Source organism: Rhinoraja longicauda, chromosome 21, assembly GCF_053455715.1.
Source record: "Rhinoraja longicauda isolate Sanriku21f chromosome 21, sRhiLon1.1, whole genome shotgun sequence".
NCBI classification, from domain to species: Eukaryota; Metazoa; Chordata; class Chondrichthyes; order Rajiformes; family Arhynchobatidae; genus Rhinoraja; species Rhinoraja longicauda.
In genome coordinates, this window is record NC_135973.1 from 13717904 (window position 1) to 13737045 (window position 19142).

Consider the following 19142-nt stretch of genomic DNA (forward strand, 5'->3'; position numbering starts at 1 on the left):
CAATCCCTTCACAACAATCCCACATCCACATCAAACCAAACACGAGGCACTGCGGAATGCATGAATATAAACTAAAGCAATTGACTGTATATTCCTAGAATTTGTGACTGAAGAGAAAATCATGTAGAAATTTAAGCAATAATTTACACAAATGGTTGATTATGGGCGAGGATAAAACATACACGCGGGATTCAATTCACACTCCCTCGAATATTAATCCTGAAACGGTGGGCATTTTATTGTATGAAATGTGCCTTACATCTGTTGGCATGTGAACATCTATTTTCATATTTCCTTTCCTATGTGAAGGATAAACACCAGCAGTCCCTTTGGCAGGGATTTGGGGAGACAATCTGGGGAATGTAGGGAAGTTTTACGGAGAGACCTGGCATGATTACTCTGTCTGGGACTAAATGTCGATCAATACTTTTCCCTTTATTGATTTCATACTCTTTCAATAACGAGAGAGTGAGATTCAGTTTTTTTTTATTGTTTGAAAGATACAGCATGGAAACAGACCCTTCCGCCCAACAAGAATATGCCGACTCTTGATTACCCATTTGTACTAGTTCTACGGTTATCCCACTTTCATATCTGCTCTCTACACACTGAGGGCAATTTATGGAGGCTGATTAACCTACAAATTTTGGGACGGTGGAGGAAACCAGAGCTCCTGGAGAAAATCCATGTGGTCACAGGGTGAACATACAAACTCCACACAGACAGCTCCTGTGGTCAGGATGGAACCCGGGTCTCTGGCGCTGTGAGGCAACAGCTCTACCAGCTGTGCCACCCTTAACACAGCTTACACTGGTCTGCCATAGCTGCACTACAATTGTCAATGTGGAAACCTCGCCAAATTTTGTTTGCCCTCCAGCCCAGAGGTCAGTCAATGCAGCGTGGGAATCCAGACTTTCAGGCTGGTTGTGGCTCATTTATGCCAAGGAGGTTGGGAAGACACTTAGCTACCATTTTAGGGGTTTTGTGAACAGGAGATAAACAAAGGGAGTCAGGAGGTGAGCTGTGAAACACCAAGCTCTTTCAAGGCTTTGCACGCAGATCGTTAATAACAAATTCCACTTACACAGTCCAGTGGTTAATGGGACTTCTTATCTGGATCAGCTTGGAAACTAAATTGACATGGTGTTGTTCATTTTACTGTTATGGGAACATAAAAATGGGCACATTGGAATACCCGCAGGCATCCAAGACCCATTTTGCCCTTGCAATATCACACTTAGCACTTCAGAGTAAATACAGCAGCCCACACCACGTGACAATCTGTCCTTCACAGACGCACGTTCCCTCCCTCGGTACACAGTAACGGAGGCTCCACAAAAGCTACAGCAACCCGCAAAAAGGATTCTCACAAATTCCATCATCAACAATTCTCAATGTCTGGACCTTGCCCTTTTTTTTCCACTGCTCCTGTCGGGCAGGAGGTACAGAAGGCTTAAGCCCCACTCCAGGTTCAGGAATAGCTATTTTCTTACAACTATCAGTTCTTGAACTGATATGCACAACCCTAATCCTACCTTGGCAGCTGAACATTGCACACCACCTCTTATATGGTCCACATGGACTTGTTTGACTAATTGTGTCTTACACTAATACCGTGTAATGTAGTCTTTTGCCTTTTCACTGTCTTGCATAATTTAGGTTTTGTGTGCTGTCTGAGTCTATGTGCACGTGATGTTGTCACTAGCAAAATTTTCACTGTACTTGTGCATAGGGACAATAAACTCAATTTGACTTGTGTTGATTTGATTATCTGATCGTTGTCACATTGTTGTTGGTGAGAGTTTACTGGGATAGAATTGTAGTGTAATAGGATAGAATTGTAGGGTATTACCTGACAGGTCCATTGAACTTGGGAGTGCCACGTAGCCAAGAGGGTGTCGTAGAACTCCCTGAGCTGGTGATCCAGACTGAGGTCACTCTGGCATAGCTCCTGCCACACGGAGACCAATTGACCCTGCAGAAGAGGAGGTACAGTTCAACCAGGTGACTAAAGTAATGACTGGAAACAAAGAACTGCAGAGGCTGTTTACAACAACAAAAAAGACACAAACTCAAGCAGCATTTCTGGAGAACATGGATAGGTAACGTTTCAGGTTGGGACCCTTCTTCAGATTGATCACAGTGTGGGGAGGGAAATATGAAAGAGAGCTGGAAGAAAGGAGGGGTAGGATAAAATCTGGCAAGTGAAAGGTGGATACAGGTGGGGGGGGGGGGGGGGTTGATGGAAAGATGGTTGGGCAAAACCAGAGATGAATAGCCTAAAGGTGTGGGATAAAGATAGAAGAGTTGCGAATTGTGAAGCCAGAGGAAGGAATGTAGTGGAAGTGGAGGGAATGATACGGTGCGAGTCTTAGGTGTGGAACAGGGAAGAGAAAAGGGAGGGGGAAAAAAATAGGGAGGGAAAGAAGCGGCAAGTTTTGGTTAGTTACCCTAAATTGGAGAAGTCAATGTTCATACTGTTGGGTCGCAAGCTACCCAGCTGAATATGATGCATAAGAAAATAACTGCAGATGCTGGTACAAATCGAAGGTATTTATTCACGAAATGCTGGAGTAACTCAGCAGGTCAGGCATCATCTCAGGAGAAGGAATGGGTGACGTTTCGGGTCGAGACCCTTCTTCTGACTGATGTCAGTGGGGCGGAACAAAGGAAGGATATAGGTGGAGACAGGAAGATAGAGGGAGATCTGGGAAGGAGGAGGGGACGAGAGGGACAGAGGAACTATCTAAAGTTGGAGAAGTCAATGTGATGTCTGTTCCTCCAGTTTGCGTGTGGCCCTGCTCTGGCAATGGACGTAGCCCAGGACAGAAAGGTCAGTATAGGAATGGGCAGAGGAGTTCAAATGATTAGCAACCAGAAGATCCATTGGGCCTTGGCAAGCGTTCGTCGAAATGGTCGCCAAGTCTATGCTTAGTCTCGCCAATGTAATGGACGCCATATTGGGAACAACGGATACAGTAACATGATTGTTAGAGGAGGTGCATGTGAACCTCTGTCTCACCTGGAAGAGTTGTTGGAATCCCTGGATGGATGAGAGGGATGATGTAAAGGAACAAGGTGTTACATTTCCTGTGGTTATAGGTGAAGTACTTTAGACGGGATGGTTTGGATGGGAAAGGGTGATAGAACCAAGGAGCTATGGACCATTTAGTCTCTGCAAAAGGCGGAAAGGGGTGGGGATGGGAAGATGTGACTGGTGGTAGGATCACGTTGGAGGTGGTGGTAATTTTGGAGAATGATGTGTGGATGTGGAGGTTAGTGGGGTGAAAAGTGAGGACCAGGCGAATATCCTTGTACCGTCTGAGGGGAGGGAGAGCAAGAGTAGAACTACGGGACACAGAGGAGACGTGGGTAAGGGATCCATCTACCGCAACAGGGGGGAACGCGTTTACTAAAGTCAAGTCAAGTCAATTTTATTTGTATAGCACATTTAAAAGTTCACCACAGAAAACAACCTTTACCCACCAACAAAACTAAACTGCCTTTGCAGTATTACTGCCTCTCCCTTCAATTTGCTCAATTAACGGCTAACAAGCATTTAGATTTTTAGATTTTTTTAGATTTTGAGATACAGCGCGGAAACAGGCCCTTCGGCCCACTGAGTCCGCGCCGCCCAGCGATCCCCACACATTAACACTATCCTACACACTAGGGACAATTTTTACATTTACCCAGTCAATTAACCTACATACCTGTACGTCTTTGGAGTGTGGGAGGAAACGGAAGATCTGGGAGAAAACCCACGCGGGTCACGGGGAGAACGTACAAACTCCGTACAGACAGCGCCCGTAGTCAGGATCGAACCTGAGTCTCCGGCGCTGCATTCGCTGTAAGGCAGCAACTCTACCGCTGCGCCACCGTGCCACCTAAACCTCTCCATTTTGTGTGAAATAACCTGAGAAAGGTCTAGTTAGATAAGTTAGAAGTGTAGTAACATTACTTATCCTCGAGTAAAACGTCTTCTGTACTCCACAGAAAACGCTCAACTCCCAAACCTGAAGCAAGCACGTGCTCACTCGCTGCACATCTACTGGGTAAGTGCGAGTGTGCAGAGACAAGTGTTGCAGATGTATGTGAAAGCAGCAAGCACGTATCCGTGCGGGAGACGAGCCACTGAATCACAAGGAGCAGGAATTGTCAACTTTCCACCTACATTCCACTTTCACACTATTGTCCTTCCTTTACCCTGCTAATCTCTCCCAAGCAGCCTACTCTTTAGCTTTCAGCCAACGTCTCCAACCCATGCCCACATCCACATCTTGAATCTACCACACAGTCTGTTTTGCGATCCAATACAGCAGCCAACCTTGTGACACTTGTAGTAGTAGGTCAGGAGCTGAGGCATGCGATCCACAGCCACAAACACTTTCACGAAGAGCCGGGCCTGATCTGAAACACAAGCAAAAACAGCAAAATGTTGTGTAGATGTGGAGGTGAGTGGACATGTTTACAGCCTCTCCCTCCCTTCCTGGACATGTTTGTAACCTCTCCCTCCCTTTCTACCTCCCTCACTCTTGTTGCTCTGTTCTCTCTCCTCGAGTTAAAACATCCACCAGCAGATGGAGATCTCCTCAGTATCTTTATCTCTCAACATCATCCCAAAATAAATAATCTCTTCATTTATCACACAGCTAGCTGTCTGTGAGATCTTACTGCAAAATCAGCAGCTGGGCTTGTTCACTCCAAGTGGCCACATGTCAACACTACTTCAGTGTCTGTGGAGAGGTCTGCGACATGCTGAGTTGTGAATGATGCTGCATGAATGCAAGTTTTAGAATATTTTCATGGACTCCCCAGTGCAGAGAGAATGGGAAAAGGAGAAACAGGGGAAGGGGAAGCTCTCCCCATTTTCTCACAAATACCACAGAGACTGGGTTAAGATTCGGCTCGGCCTGGGACTTTCCATCGCCTGGCGGGGGCTTCAAAAGTCGGGAGCCTCGATCGCCTCGATCGCCTCGAGGCAGCAGTTTGACTGCCTGACCACGGGAGAAGAATGAGGAGGAGATAAGACTTTTATTTGCCTTCCATCACAGTGAGGGTGTGCCTGGAGCAATCACTGTGATGGTTGTTTGTGTTAAATTGTAATTGTGTGTCTTGTGTTCTTTATTGTTTACTGCCGGACCCTGACGTGAGAGGACGCTGGCGCTGTTTGTTCGCCGCTTCTCCGTCAGGACAAATCTTTTGTTTGTTTGTTTGTTTTTATGTCTTGTTTGCTCTGTAAAGCGTCTTTGAGTATTCTGAAAAGCGCTATATAAATTAAATGTATTATTATTATTATTATTACCACAGTCTCTGATGAGTAAACATACAAGGACCCACACTGATACATATCTTGCAACAGGAAACACTACAGAATCCATTTCTATCCTAAAATGTTTTTTAGATACCTGGAGTAGGGAGAGGATTTTTAGCACACTAGCCAGCAAGCACAAATTTACTCATTTCATATTTCTGTTAAAGACCGTTGAAATGTTATCTAAAAAACCTTATATAAAAATTGCTATTTGCTTTCCTCCCCAAGCCCATTGAAAAAATCATGACATTTTAATACCTGTCCCAATTATTGTTCACTGTTGCCCTCTGCAGTTTGGTGTCAAGATTTACACTCAAATATTACAGAGCAGGAAGTCAAAAGCACACATACCACCCTCAGAAATACTCTACTCATCATTTCCCCTTAATCCTGTTGATCCATTATCCCAATTGCTTGTTGAAATATGATGCCAAAACCTCCATTTTTAAATATTCACTTGTCTTCAAATTAATATGACATGATTTTGTACTTTATCGTTGAACTAAAGCTGTGACCACCATACAGACCCTGCTGGGACCACATCTGGAATATGCTGCACTTCTGGTCTCCTACTCTATGGAGGAAAATACTTGCATTGCACGCAGATCAGGAGAGGTTGTGTCTGTCTTCGTGGAACAGGGTACAGAGAACAGGGTAAATGAGGACCTCAAAGAAATTAGCTTTCGTAAAATAAAAATGTTCTTGCAAAATTAGTGACTGTAAGATGATAAATCCATTGGATTTGATGACTTGCATCCCAGGGTAACGAAGGAGAGGACTAGGAAGATACAGACCACATTGAGAGCTTTTGGTTGTCATCTTCCAAAGTTCCATGAAGTCTGGAATAGTTCCCATAGATTGGGATTAAAAGGGAAAATGGGATCTGCAGACGGGTTAGCCTAACGCCTGGAGTAGGGGAAGTGCTGGATTCTATCATGAAGGTAGTGATAACAGAGCACAGAGGAAAATAATAATGCTGAAGAGAATCAACATGGATAATTATGTTTGACAAATCTGTTTGAGCTTTAAAGCTCACAATCAGAAGGATAATAGTAATCTAACTGATGTGGTGCAATTAGATTCTGAGAAGAACTTCTCAAGGACATCATATAAAGTTAGAGGTAGCGGGTCATGCGGCCGGAAGGAAGGAGGCAGCGTGCTGCACGGCCAGAAGGAATTACCGGCGGGCACAGGAGGAGGAAGAGAGGGGTATTACTGCATACAAAGTGAATATGCTTCGCATTAGCAGCTCGTGGCCTCACCAACAGACTGAGAGTTGAATGCTGCCACGATCTGTGGACTAGCCATGGCCTCGAGCCGGTTCTTCAGCGCCTCCAGGTGGACGCATTTCTCGGAGTAATCAGGCGTGTCCACCAGCATCGCCAGACTGTTCTGCATACTGGTCAACTTGGCTGAGATGGCCTCAATGTCCTGCAGGAGCAAATGTTTCCATCAAACAGGTGACATGGTGTCTTGTTAACAAGAAGCCCTCTACATCTAATCAAACCCTCAACCCCGGAGCATGCAAGTCAATGTAATGTGTAAAAATGGAGACCAGGCCCAGCTATTGTGGCAGTGAGGGGCATCGGTAGCAATCGGTTGAGGGAGAGTATCTGGTGTTGGTGGTGGTGGGTGGGAGAGAAGGGGGTTCATGGAAGAGGGGGGCAGTATGGCCTACTGTAACTAAAATTACAAAACTGTTATTAAAAAAATGACTGCAAGATCTTGATCAGCTGTACAGGAGGGCTGAAGAATGGCTCATAGAGTTGAATGCAAGTAAGTATGAGGTGTTGCATTGAGAGGGTGAATGTACAGTTCTTTTACCCATGATAGAGGAATCAAGAAGCAGAGGACATAGGTTTAAGGTGAGAGGGAAAAGGTTTGATAAGAACCTGAAGGGCAACTTATTCACTCAGAGGGTGGTGGGTATATGGAAGGTAGATCCACCAGAGGAGATGGTTGAGGCAGGTACTATAACAACATTTAAAAGATATTTGGACAGGTGCATGGATAGGAAAGGTTTAGATGGTCATGGGCCAAATGCGGGCAAATGTGGCAAGCTTAGATGGGCACCTTGATCGGCATGGACATGTTGGGCTGAATGGCCTGTTTCGACGCTGTGTGGGTATGGCACTAACTCATTCAACACACAAAGTTGGTGGAGTCCTGATCACAGTTATTTGCTTGCCACCCCAGGAAATTCTTAGCTAATTTTTCACGCAACTGATCATATTCCAAGGTTCAAAGTCCTCCGTTCCTCCACAGGTCATTTACCAATTTAATTAATGTCATCACTTCTGTGATGACATTCTGTGACAGGGCAGCACTTGCACCATAGCTTAGGCTGGACATAATCCAGTCAGGTCTCTGAAGCAAGGATCAAACCTTGACCGTCAGGTTTTAGAAGTGACAGTGAAATCCACCAGCACCCAATTATCGACTGAAGTATTTAGAGAGATATTACTATCAGTGATTCACACTATGAGCCTGAAGCTATGAATTCACAATGCAGCAAACCGACAACTCTGTGAAGGTTTAAGGTGAGGAGGGAATGATTGAATAGGAGCCTGAGGAGTAACCTTGTTTACACAAAGGGTGGGTGGTGGGTGTATGGAACGAGCTGCCAGAGGAGGTAGTTGTGGCAGGTATGATCGCAACGTTTAAGAAACATTTAGACAGGTACGTGGATAGGAGAGGTTTAGAGGTATATGGGCCAAATGCAGGCAGGTGGGACTAGTGTAGATAGGACATGTTTGTCGGTGTGGGCAAGTTGGGTAGAAGGACCTGTATCCACGCTGTATGACTCCATGACACCCTTGAGACAGGAATATTCAATATATATAATAGTGCACCCATTGTGTCCATCACCACACTTGCCTGTGACTTCAGTGTTCCTTCAATGTCTGCACTGAGTGTACTCCACTTGTCTGCTTCCTGCAATGCCTCTGACGCCATCTGCATTCTTGACTTCACTTCATCAATCTCGACCAAAACCTGCAACACAGAAGCAAACAAGAACATTGGAAACAAATGGAGGGACAAGGCTGAGAATCTGGTTGCAACTGTTTTTCTAACAGGCTCTAATGAGTTAGAATTGACACTGCTCATGGGCTCAGGACGTTCAATAAAAGGTTTACAAGAACATTATAGAAATGTGAGGGTGTAAATGTCAAGACAGGTTCAACAGACTCGTTTCCTTTAAAACAAAAGAGTTTGACAAATGTCATAAGAAATCAAAGGGGAGGTGCTGGGCATGTGCTGGAGAGAATAAGTTGCAAGGGTATGAGAAAATAAAGAGGGATTCATGGGAGTGCTCCCTTGAGACCTGACAAGGACCGAATAAGGTCCTTCTGTGTTATTATATGGATAATAAGAAAACCTCAAGGTCAACTGCTGCCAGCTGCAAAGAAAAAAAATCAAGCAGAAACTCCAACTGCAAGATGCTGCAAAGAATGACATATTCTGCTCTACTAGCCAACGGTCAGTTTGAGGCCTTGCAACCATTTTTCAGGTTATACAGCCATGTAAACTGTTATGTTGTGATTGCCACTTCTCCAAAATAAATATTTACTGTTCTTCACCCTTTAGATAATCTGTATTCCTTGAGAAAATCCATTGCATAGACAAAGCACTCACATTTTGCACAGCAAACTATCAAAAAAGCAAAGTGATAATGAAGAAATGGTAATGCTTTAATAATGATAAGAGATAAATATTGGCCAAGACTCCTCTGGAGCTAAGTTCCTTGGATCTTCTTTGAGATACAGTACATGTCTGCTTCACTTAGGGTTTACATTTCATAAACACCATCAACATCGCTGTTTACCTAACAAAATTGGTTGTTTCTTCTGCATTTTGTGTTTATTTAGTTATATTTCTCTCATACATTCTGTAAGAATGGATTTTTATTCCGTGTCTCAAAATCTTTGGTGGCGATTCGCGAATTCCATAAGGGCGCTCTTCCATTACCCAAACTGCCGTAACACTGTATTCTGCAGAATTTCTTTTAAGTTCACTGAAAATAGGTGGGGCATCATCCGAAATAGGTTCAGTGCATCGTCCATTAAATGGTATTCAACAGTGCAATAGTGTACTGGAGTTTCAGTCCAGACATTTGTGCTCCAGCTGCTGGAATGGGATTTCAACATGAGGTAAGTGTGCTGTCAACTGAACCACAACTGATACCCAAGATGTTTCCACTTTCGGGGTGACTAGAGATGGGCCCCGTAAGTAGACAATGGTTATAAATAAATCTTGTTTACCTAACGAATTGTGAGAATGTGTAACATGGTATGATTGAGGCAAATAACAATATGCGATTTTGGAAGAGCTAGATAAACAGAGGAAGAACGGGATACAAGGATATGCTGAAGAAGGTGAAATGGAGAGAGCTGGGTGAGGCTTGCGATCAGAATGAACCCCAGCAATGATCAGATTGGGCAGATGACTGGTTTAATACTGCAGATTGGTCGTGGCTATTGTTGATCATGAGTCCACCATCTGATACAAATGTGAACACCGCCCAACTAAGCCAACTGGAAGCAAGGTTTGATGAGCACTTAATCATAGCTGCTAATCTGACCCTTAGCCTCAACTACACTTCCTTGCTTAATATCCATAACATTTACCCACCATAAATCTATCTCAACCTTGAAAAAAAGATTTCAATAAGATAATTTCTCATTCTTCTCGTCTCTGGAACAGAGGCTCATTACGCTTGATTTTTTTCCCCTCTTAACCATCGCCTCATCCCAAGAACTATCTACAAAGCCGTTGTTATGTCACCCACTAAGTCAACCATAAATAAGGAGACCAAAACTCTACACAACATTTCAGGTACTGTTATATCGAAATCCAGCATGGCTACAGAAAGACAACCATTTTCTGGTAGCTTATCGTCTTTGCAATAAGGCCAAGCTTTCTTAATCATTTGCCTTACCTGCTTGCTGAATTTTGCATCTAGTTTAAAAGGACACACCGTCTCCTCTTATCATCACAGGTAAATCTTGTAGTATTTAAATAATTTGCTATTCGATTGCTCAGAAATCCCAATGGTTCAGCACTGGCTCAACAGGTGATGTTTCCTGTGCTCCCTTTAAACTTGCCAGGACCCCATTTACTGAAGAAAGTCTGAAGAAGGGTCTCGACCCGAAACGTCACCCATTCCTTCTCTCCAGAGATGCTGCCTGTTCTGCTGAGTTACTCCAGCATTTTGTGTCTCTCCCCATTTACCCCACTCCCTTTAAATTCAATGATTCACTGAAAAATCTATTGTACTATTCTCTAACACGCCAAAAAACATTAAAATTAGTCAAGGTATTAATAGGAATAATATCCAATTGCGCAGAAAATCTGCCAGGCTGGAACACCAAAGTCCTACAGGTGCCAAAATATTGGCATTTTACTGTCCTCTGCTTTTCTTCCATTCAAAATAAATAACGTTACCTTTTCCTGAAGTATATTACACCTGGCAGACTTCTACCCATTGATGTTTACATCTCTTTGGAGACTTTGTGAGCTTCTCATAACTTTTTTTCCCACCACTATTTATACCAGCAACTTGAACAAGATGCACTTGTTCCTTCATATAAATTATTAAGATAAATTATAAATAGCTGAGGCATCGGAATTAATCAGCAGAATGTCTCACCAGATGCAGCTTGCCAACTTGAAAATAGCCCGTTTAACCCAAGACCTTATCCATAGAAATCCAGTTCATCGCAAGAGGAGAAAATCCTTCTAACAAAATTATACACTTTTTTGTACTGCAATAATTACAAAATTATATAATTGAGGACCATACACCCGGTCCACAGTTCCAATTATTGATCAGCCTCACCTGCATGGATTGTGCTGTGTCCTGTTCAAATTTTCTAATATCTTCCTTAACAAGAATCATCTGCTCCTTCAAGAAGGAAGCTTCCTGTTTCAGAGCTTCCATGTCCCGGAGAGCTCTAGGCATGTTCTGCAAAGCCTGGTGGCTAGTTTCTGAAAGAGCGAAAAATCCCGACAGTGAACGAATACATACATTATATGACAGGACATTTAGTAACCTGTACTAACACTAATCAGAATTTCTTAAACCTATCAGATACAGAAATAAAAGGGACAATCATGCCCTCAGGTGAAAGCTGTTCATTTCCTAGCAATGCCTTGACATTCTCCTGTACAATTGATGTACATCCTCTGGTGAAACCCTACAAATACTCAACCATTCTAAGACAATCTATCACCCCTCACCCCGTCCCCACTCATGTAAGCACTAACATACTCCCAGAGTATTCAGAGAAATACAGCATGGAAACAGACCCCTTGGCTCACTGACCTGTTGCACTAAATTTACATTAATCCAACTTTTTCATCACTTCCCCCTAGATTCTACCAATCACTTACCATATGGGTTTCTAACCTGCCCATCTTTGGGATAAGGGAGAAGACCAGAGCACCAAGAGGAAACCTATACGGTTACAGGGAGAACATGCAAACTCCACACAGACAGTACCAAAAGCCAGGATTCAACCCGTGTCTCTGGCGCTGTGACACAGTGGCTCTTCTTGCTGACCCCTGTGCTACCCAGTGAATACTGATACATAATGGCATACATATTACAAGGAAGAAAGTAGGTAGCATTAATCTCGACCCGAAACGTCACCCAATCCTTCTCTCCCGAGATGCTGCCTGACCTGCTGAGTTACTCCAGCATTTTGTGAATACCTTCGATTTGTACCAGCATCTGCAGTTATCTTCTTATACTATATATAGCATTAATCCCTTACTTGATGAGACTGGGAAATTAATAATGAAATGGCCGAGTTCTCACAAATATTTTGTATTCATATTGACAGTAAAATACATTATAACCTCCTAATCTGGGTCAAAAATGGAGAAACACAAACAGATGGGATTAAAGGTTCAAATATTCTCTGTGACTTCTCTGCTTCACTCCAAAAGAACTGAGGCATTCCCTCTGCAGCCTAGGGTGATGAAATAAATGGCTGCAAAATGGATGAATTAGTTCTGATCTAAAATTTCCAAGATTCTGGAAAATGACAAAAGTCACTTTTTTAAGAAAGAAGGAAGACAGAAAGTTGGAAACTATGGGCCAATTAGCATGACATCTGATACTGGGGAAATGACACCATGCATTATTAAGTAGAAGCAGCTACAAAAAAATGAGAGAGGGAGAGTTCAGGGACATTATGTTCCCATCAAGAGTGAAGGGCAAAGCTGACAGGATTAGAAAACTCTGGTTGACAAGGAATGTTGAGAATCTGGTCAAGAAAAGAGGAGACATATGTCAGATATAGGCAGCTGGGAACTAGTGAATCCCTTGAGAAGTACAGGAGAGGTAGGAATGCACTAGTAGGAAATCACAAGTACAAAAAGAGGACATCAGATAGCTCCGGCAGATAAAGTAAAATAAAGTCTTAAGAGTTTCTACGTACATTGAAAGCAAAAGGATAACAAGGAAAAAATAGGTCCCCTTAAGGAACAATGTGATCATCTATGTGCACAGGAGATGCTAAGTTAATATTTCACATCTGTATTTACTATGGAGAAGGTCACAGAAGCTACATAAAGGAAATGAATAGTGTAGAGATATTGACATTATCTTTGGCCATGGGCGAGGTACTGAAAAATTGAAGAATGCTAATGTTATGCCTTTATTTAAGAAAGGCTGCAAGACAATCCAGGGAACTGCAGGCACGTGAGGCTAACATAAGTGGAGGGGATTCTGAGGGATAGGATCTACCAGCATTTGGGAAGGCAATGGCTAATTAGGAATAGTCTTTCATGGCTTAGTGCATGGAAATTATATCTCAGAAAATTGATTGCATTTTTTGGAGTTGAAAGGAGGATTGATGGGGACAGGGTGTAGACGTTGTCTACATGAACTTTAGCAAGTTCTTTCATAAGGTCCTCCTCTATGGTAGGCCAGTCTGGAAGGTTAGATCACATCAGATCCACGGTGAAGGAGACAACTGGATACAAAATTAACTTGATGGAAGGATTCAAAGAGTGATAGTGGATGATTGTTATTCAGATTGGAGACCTGTCACCAGTGGTGTGCCACAGAGATCGGTGCTGAGTCCACTGTTGTTTGCCAACTACATTAACGATTTTGTTAACATGGTTAGGACATGGTTAGGACACCAAAATAGGTGGTGTAGAGGACAATGAATAAGGTTATCTGAGATTACAACAGGATGTAGATGAACTGGCCCAAGGAATAGCAGATGGAATTTACCTTGGAAAAGTGTTAGGAATTGCATTTTAGCAAGTTAAACCAGGGAAGAATTGGGCCACAGTGCTTGTTTCCATGCTGTATAATTTTATGATTCTGAAATCAGTGCTGTTAAGCAAAATCATCCTGGTTTTATGCCATAAGGTCGTAAGTGATAGGTGCAGAATTAGGCCATTCGGCCCATCAAGTCTATGTCATTCAATCATGGCTGATCTATCTCTCCCTCCTAACCCCATTCACCTGCCTTCTCCCCATAACCCCTGAACTAATCAAGAATTTATCTCTGCCTTAAAAATATCCATTGACTTTGCCTCCACAGCCTTCTGTGGCAAAGAATTCCAGATTGAAAAGGAAATTACTTTTAACATCTGAAAAATGTTAGTAGTGGTGTGGAAGCTTCAGTATGACAAAGGTTAAAATAGCAATACAGCGCAAGGATCTTAGTAGTTTTTATACAGCGATATAGATGAAAGGGGAATTTAATAGTGACATGTTCTCCATGAACTTGTACAAATTTTGACACTCACAGGAAGTCTCTGAAAATTGACACACTCCCAGAGAAATCACTTTAAATAAGAGCACTACCCTAGTCTCTCTCTCTCTATATATATATATATAGATACACAATACTGATATAATCTTGGAGGACCCATGTAAATTATGATAAATTCAAGAATCTGACATGTGGCGTCTCTAAAAATGCAAAAATATTTCCCGCGATTCTCTGTTTAGACTAATAACTCCTGAACACATCACGTAAAAAATTACATAATCAATATAAAGGTAAAGGGGAGCCCTGACCTGAAGTGTTACCTATCCATATTCTCCAGAAATACTGCCTGACCCGCTGTTACTACATGTTTTCTTTTTTTGTAAACCGTTGCAGTTCCTTGCTTCTACATAATCTCACAGACAGCTATCAATAGTTTAAGTGGCAAGTCCCATAAATACCAACCCACTCCCCACAAATGTTATGAATATCACCAAATTCCCAGAGAGCTGCCAGTAAATAGTGGCCACCCCATAAATTCTGCCTGTAAGTTACTGACACTCTTCCAAAGACCTCTTTTAAATTATGACGCACATCCAAAAGATCTTGTAAATCATGACAAGAATCGGAGACATGTCTGCAAATAGGATGAATTCGTACACAATCCATGGAAAGCCTCTGAAAACACTACCGCATGCCTATCAATAACAACACATTTTCAGGAATCACTTGCAAATACCAATGGAACCCGGATTCCTTAGTAATTTTCACATACTTATACAGAAGCCATCCAGTAAATATTGACACACTCCCAGAAACTCCCACAATATTGATGTTTCTCAGACATCCAAGTTTGTCTGGTTCACTACAAAATAAATCACCAAAGATAGATACTTCCAGAGAATCATCTGCAATTTACAGTAAACCTCTAGAAAATATACTGTAATTATTGGTGTACCTGGTATCTCTTGCTAGCATTGACAGTCTCCTAGAGGTCGCTGTGATTACCGGCACACACCCATGGAATCCCTGAAGTTACTGACACACAATCCATTGAATCCCTGTAACTCCTGACACACAATCCATGAAATCCCTGTAAAAGCTCACAAGCGGAAGGAATCTTTGACACGACTTACACACAATCCATGGCATCCCTGTGACCACTGACATCTTTTTGGGTAGCTGTATACATTGAGCGCCATTTGCAAATATCAGCTGAATGGTCTACCCATAGAAGGCAGAGGATAGTGGTGGAAGGGGTGATGTTCTGGCTGAGGGTCTATAATCAGTACTAAGATCTCTGTTGTTTGTGAAATACATATATTTTTATATATACTTCTATGGGTAAGCCAGTTCTGAATCCAAACTATAAAGTCACCATTCAACTGTATTCTGTTCCTTGCCTCGCTAGTATGTGGCACAGGTAGTTATCCTGAAATCACATCCCTGGATGTTCTGTTTTTTTAACCTATATCTAAATCCATTAAATCCCTTCATAGGACCTCATCTCCCTTTCTACCAGTATCATTGGTACCAAATTCTGGTGGCTTATCCTCCCCTCTCAGCATGTGCTGCCAGCTCAGAGACATCATTGACCCCAGCACCAGGAAGGCAAAACACCATGCTGGAGTCTACTTGTCGCTACAGAAGACTGTCCCCCTGACTAAAGAGTCCCTTATCACTATTACTCAACTAGACTTAGCCATAAATAGGACACAAAGTGTTGGAGCAAATCAGTGGGTCAGACAGCATCTCAGAGGACATGACTAGGCGACATTTAGGGTTGGTACCCTTCTTCAGACATCTGACATGTGCCAGCACCAGCATGTCCTTGCTCAGTCTCTCCCGCAGCTCCAAGCCTCACTCACCCAGATTTGCAATGGATCTCAACTTTAGAGTGCAAAGAAGTGCCCTAAAACATCACCTATCCATGTTCTCCAGAGTTGCTGCCTGACCGGCTGTTACTCCGGCACCTCTGTGTCTTATTTTTGTAAATCAGCATCTGCAGTTCCTTATTTCTAGATTTAGCCTATCCATGCTGTTAAACGGAACCAAATGTGGTACCACTGTTCTGGCTTCTGTACTGTGCTGATAAGACTCACAATAAATATTGTTTGCCTGGATAAGTGATACACACCTTCTATTGCATTATTCACCTCCTGAATGAACAACTGCAACTTCATCACCAGAGTGGCAGCGTGACTGTCGACTTTCCCTGGCGCCTCCTTTTGAACCGTCTTGAAAGCCCCATTCACCCAGTCCTTCACATCAAAGTTGTCATCCAGAAACTTTGAAAAGTCCATTTCGCACAAATGGGAGGATTCAAACGGATTTTAATTCAGTACCGTCCTGGTCATTCAGGAAGAAACACATGTGTCAGTAGGAAGCAAGAAACAAATAAGCCAGAAATTCAGCTTTGAATAAAATCAATATATTGAGGCCAACAATTAGAAGCACGGACTGCTGTTGTCCCCCCACAAATTTCATCTGAGGAAATTTGTTATATGAGGAAAGATTAGAAAGACTAGGCTTGTATTCACATGAGTTTAGAAGGATGAGAGGGGATCTTATAGCAACGTATAAAAATATAAAAGGACTGGACAAGCTCGAAGCAGGAAAAATGTTCACAATGTTGGGAGAGTCCAGAACCAGGGGCCACAGTCTAAGAATAAAGGGGAGGCCATTTGAAGCTGAGGTGAGAAGAAACTTTTTCACCCAGAGAGTTGTGAATTTGTGGAATTCTCTGCCACTGAAGGCAGTGGAGGCCAAATCACTGGATGAAATTAAAAGAGAGTTAGATAGAGCTCGAGGGGCTAGTGGAATAATAATAATAATAATAATAATAAATAAATTTTATTTGTCATATGTAGGTTGGCACAGGGTCAACGGTACAATGAAATGTCATTGATAAGACAATGGGTGACCTCAGCAGTAATATTCCAAGGATAAATAAGATAAAAAATGAAGGGATATGGGGAGAAGGCAGGCACAGGCAAAGATACTAGAGGAGCAAGATGAACCACTCTATCGAAATCGCCTATACTGAAGTGTAGTATGCAAAAGAGCGTAATGTCCGCCATTTTAGTAAGCAAAACCTGCCGTTCGCTATGCCTCTCGTAGTGTAATCAGTGTTTTGGGGGAACAGTATGTGTGATGATACCATAAAAATGCAGAATATATCTCGTCTATCAATTCACAGATTTTTGTTATTTTTCTTTTAAAATGTTTCTGCAAGTTTCTGCCTACTAAAATGGCCACAGGTTACTGATTGTGGTTGATCAGCCACGATCACAATGAATGGCGGTGCTGGCTCGAAGGGCCAAATGGCCTCCTCCTGCTTCTATGTCTCTGCTGATAGCTGTTTGCATCTTTACTTCCCTTAGCACTGATGTTATGTGGAACCTAAATTGCACACAGCAAGTTTCCACAAATTGCTATGCAATCCTTACAGTGATGGCAATCCAGGGATAGACATTAATCTCCTGGAGAATTCCCTGGGTACCACGGGACGACAGCCGTACAAGGGGTTTAAGAGCTCATCTGGAGGCGTGTTGCTCCGACAGCTCAGCACTCCCTCGCCTCTGCCCGCACTGCGTGCTGGTGCACGGCTGGGGGCTTGAATTCACTACCACCCAGCTGGTTGCTAAGTTGTAGATGGGTGTGGGCAGCCTAGGGTGGCTTGGTGGGAGGGGGGGGCAGCCTGGGGTAGGTGACTTGGGGGGAAGGGAAGTCTGGGGGATGGCAGCCTTGGGGGGTAGGGGGATTGCAGGTGAGGGGGGGAGGCCAGTGGCGGGGGGAGGCAGGTGGCAGGGGGGGAGGGGGGTGGCAGGCGGGGGGGAGGGGCATGCGGGGGGACTGGGTGGCAGGCGGGGGGGAGGGGGTGGCAGGCGGGGGGGGAGGGGGTGGCAGGCGGAGGGGGAGGGGGTGGCAGGCGGGGGGAGGGGCTGGCAGACGGGGGGAGAGGGGGGGCAGGCAGGGGGGAGGGGGTGGCAGGCAGGGAGGGGTTGGCAGAGGGGGGAGGGGGTGGCAGGTGGGGGGCAGGCGGGGGAGGGTGGCATGCGGGGGGAGGGTGGCATGCGGGGGGAGGGTGGCATGCGGGGGGAGGGTGGCAGGCGGGGGAGGGGGGTGGCAGGCGGGGGAGGGGGGTGGCAGGCGAGGGGGTGGCAGTTGGGGGGTGGCAGGCGGGGGGAGGGGGTGGCAGGCTAGAGGGGGGGGTGACAGGCTTTGAGGGAGGGGAGACAGGCTGGGGAGGGAGAGGCAAGCTTGGGGGGCAGAAAGGTGTCAGAGGTTATGGGGAGAAGGCAGGAGAATGGGGTTAGGAGGAAGCGAGAGATCAGCCGTGATTGAATGGCGGAGTAGATTTGATGGGCCGAATTCTGCTCCAATCACATGATCTTATGATGGGGGAAAGGGGGACAACCCGGGTTAGGGACAGCCCGGGGGTAGATGAGGAAGGAGAGCCCAGGGGTGGAGGTAAAGAAAGATAACCCGGGAGTGAATTGGGGGCGAGGTGAGGCATCCCACGGGGGGGGGCAATGATGGATGAGGGGGGACGGTACAGGTGTCAGCGACCAGCTCCCTCCCGCGGCCCTGAACCCCGGGGAGCCAGGAGTCCGCAGCCCCGGCTCGGCGACTTCGCCTATGTTATGTTATCTGAGCTTACTTTAGCGCGGCCTGTACCCGCTCCTCCTCCTCCCGGATCCCACACGGACGGCGGAGACAGGGCGGCCGTGGACCAGCTGCCACCAAGGCGGAAACCGGAATCCGGCCCAGCTGCCGTCGCGAAACGACAACTGCCGTAAAGTGTCTGGTGGGACCTCCCGGCCGCCATCTTGGTGAGGGCGTCTTTGGATGTCTTGGCCAAAGGAGAAAGTACCACAGCCCACAGGCAACGGTGGCACTGTTGGCAAAGGACTCCATTGAAGCCAGCGAAATGCTTTGTGAGGGGAATTAAATCCGAGAGTCAGATTACTGTAATTAGTGAGTATGGTCAGTAGAGACTAGGTGGTTCATTTTGTGAATAAATACCTTCGAGGTGGTTCTAAAGATTTGCATAAATTTAAAAGTTATCGGAGCAGAATTAGGTCATTCGG

General features: G+C 44.5%; 1 protein-coding gene across 2 annotated transcripts in view; it reads right to left on the reverse strand.

Moving 5' to 3' along the window:
- cog7 (component of oligomeric golgi complex 7) overlaps positions 1-18835 on the reverse strand; it is a 41994-nt gene extending 23159 nt beyond the window's left edge. For both annotated transcript variants that reach the window (XM_078418486.1, XM_078418485.1), the window contains exons 1-7: positions 18713-18835; positions 16187-16398; positions 11154-11302; positions 8192-8308; positions 6577-6745; positions 4328-4410; positions 1853-1975 (exon numbers count right to left, since the gene is read on the reverse strand). In XM_078418486.1, coding sequence (XP_078274612.1) covers positions 1853-1975; positions 4328-4410; positions 6577-6745; positions 8192-8308; positions 11154-11302; positions 16187-16352 — 807 coding nt within the window. In that variant the 5' untranslated portion in view covers positions 16353-16398; positions 18713-18835. The remainder of the gene's footprint in view (positions 1-1852; positions 1976-4327; positions 4411-6576; positions 6746-8191; positions 8309-11153; positions 11303-16186; positions 16399-18712) is intronic.
- Positions 18836-19142: the final 307 nt, after the last annotated feature.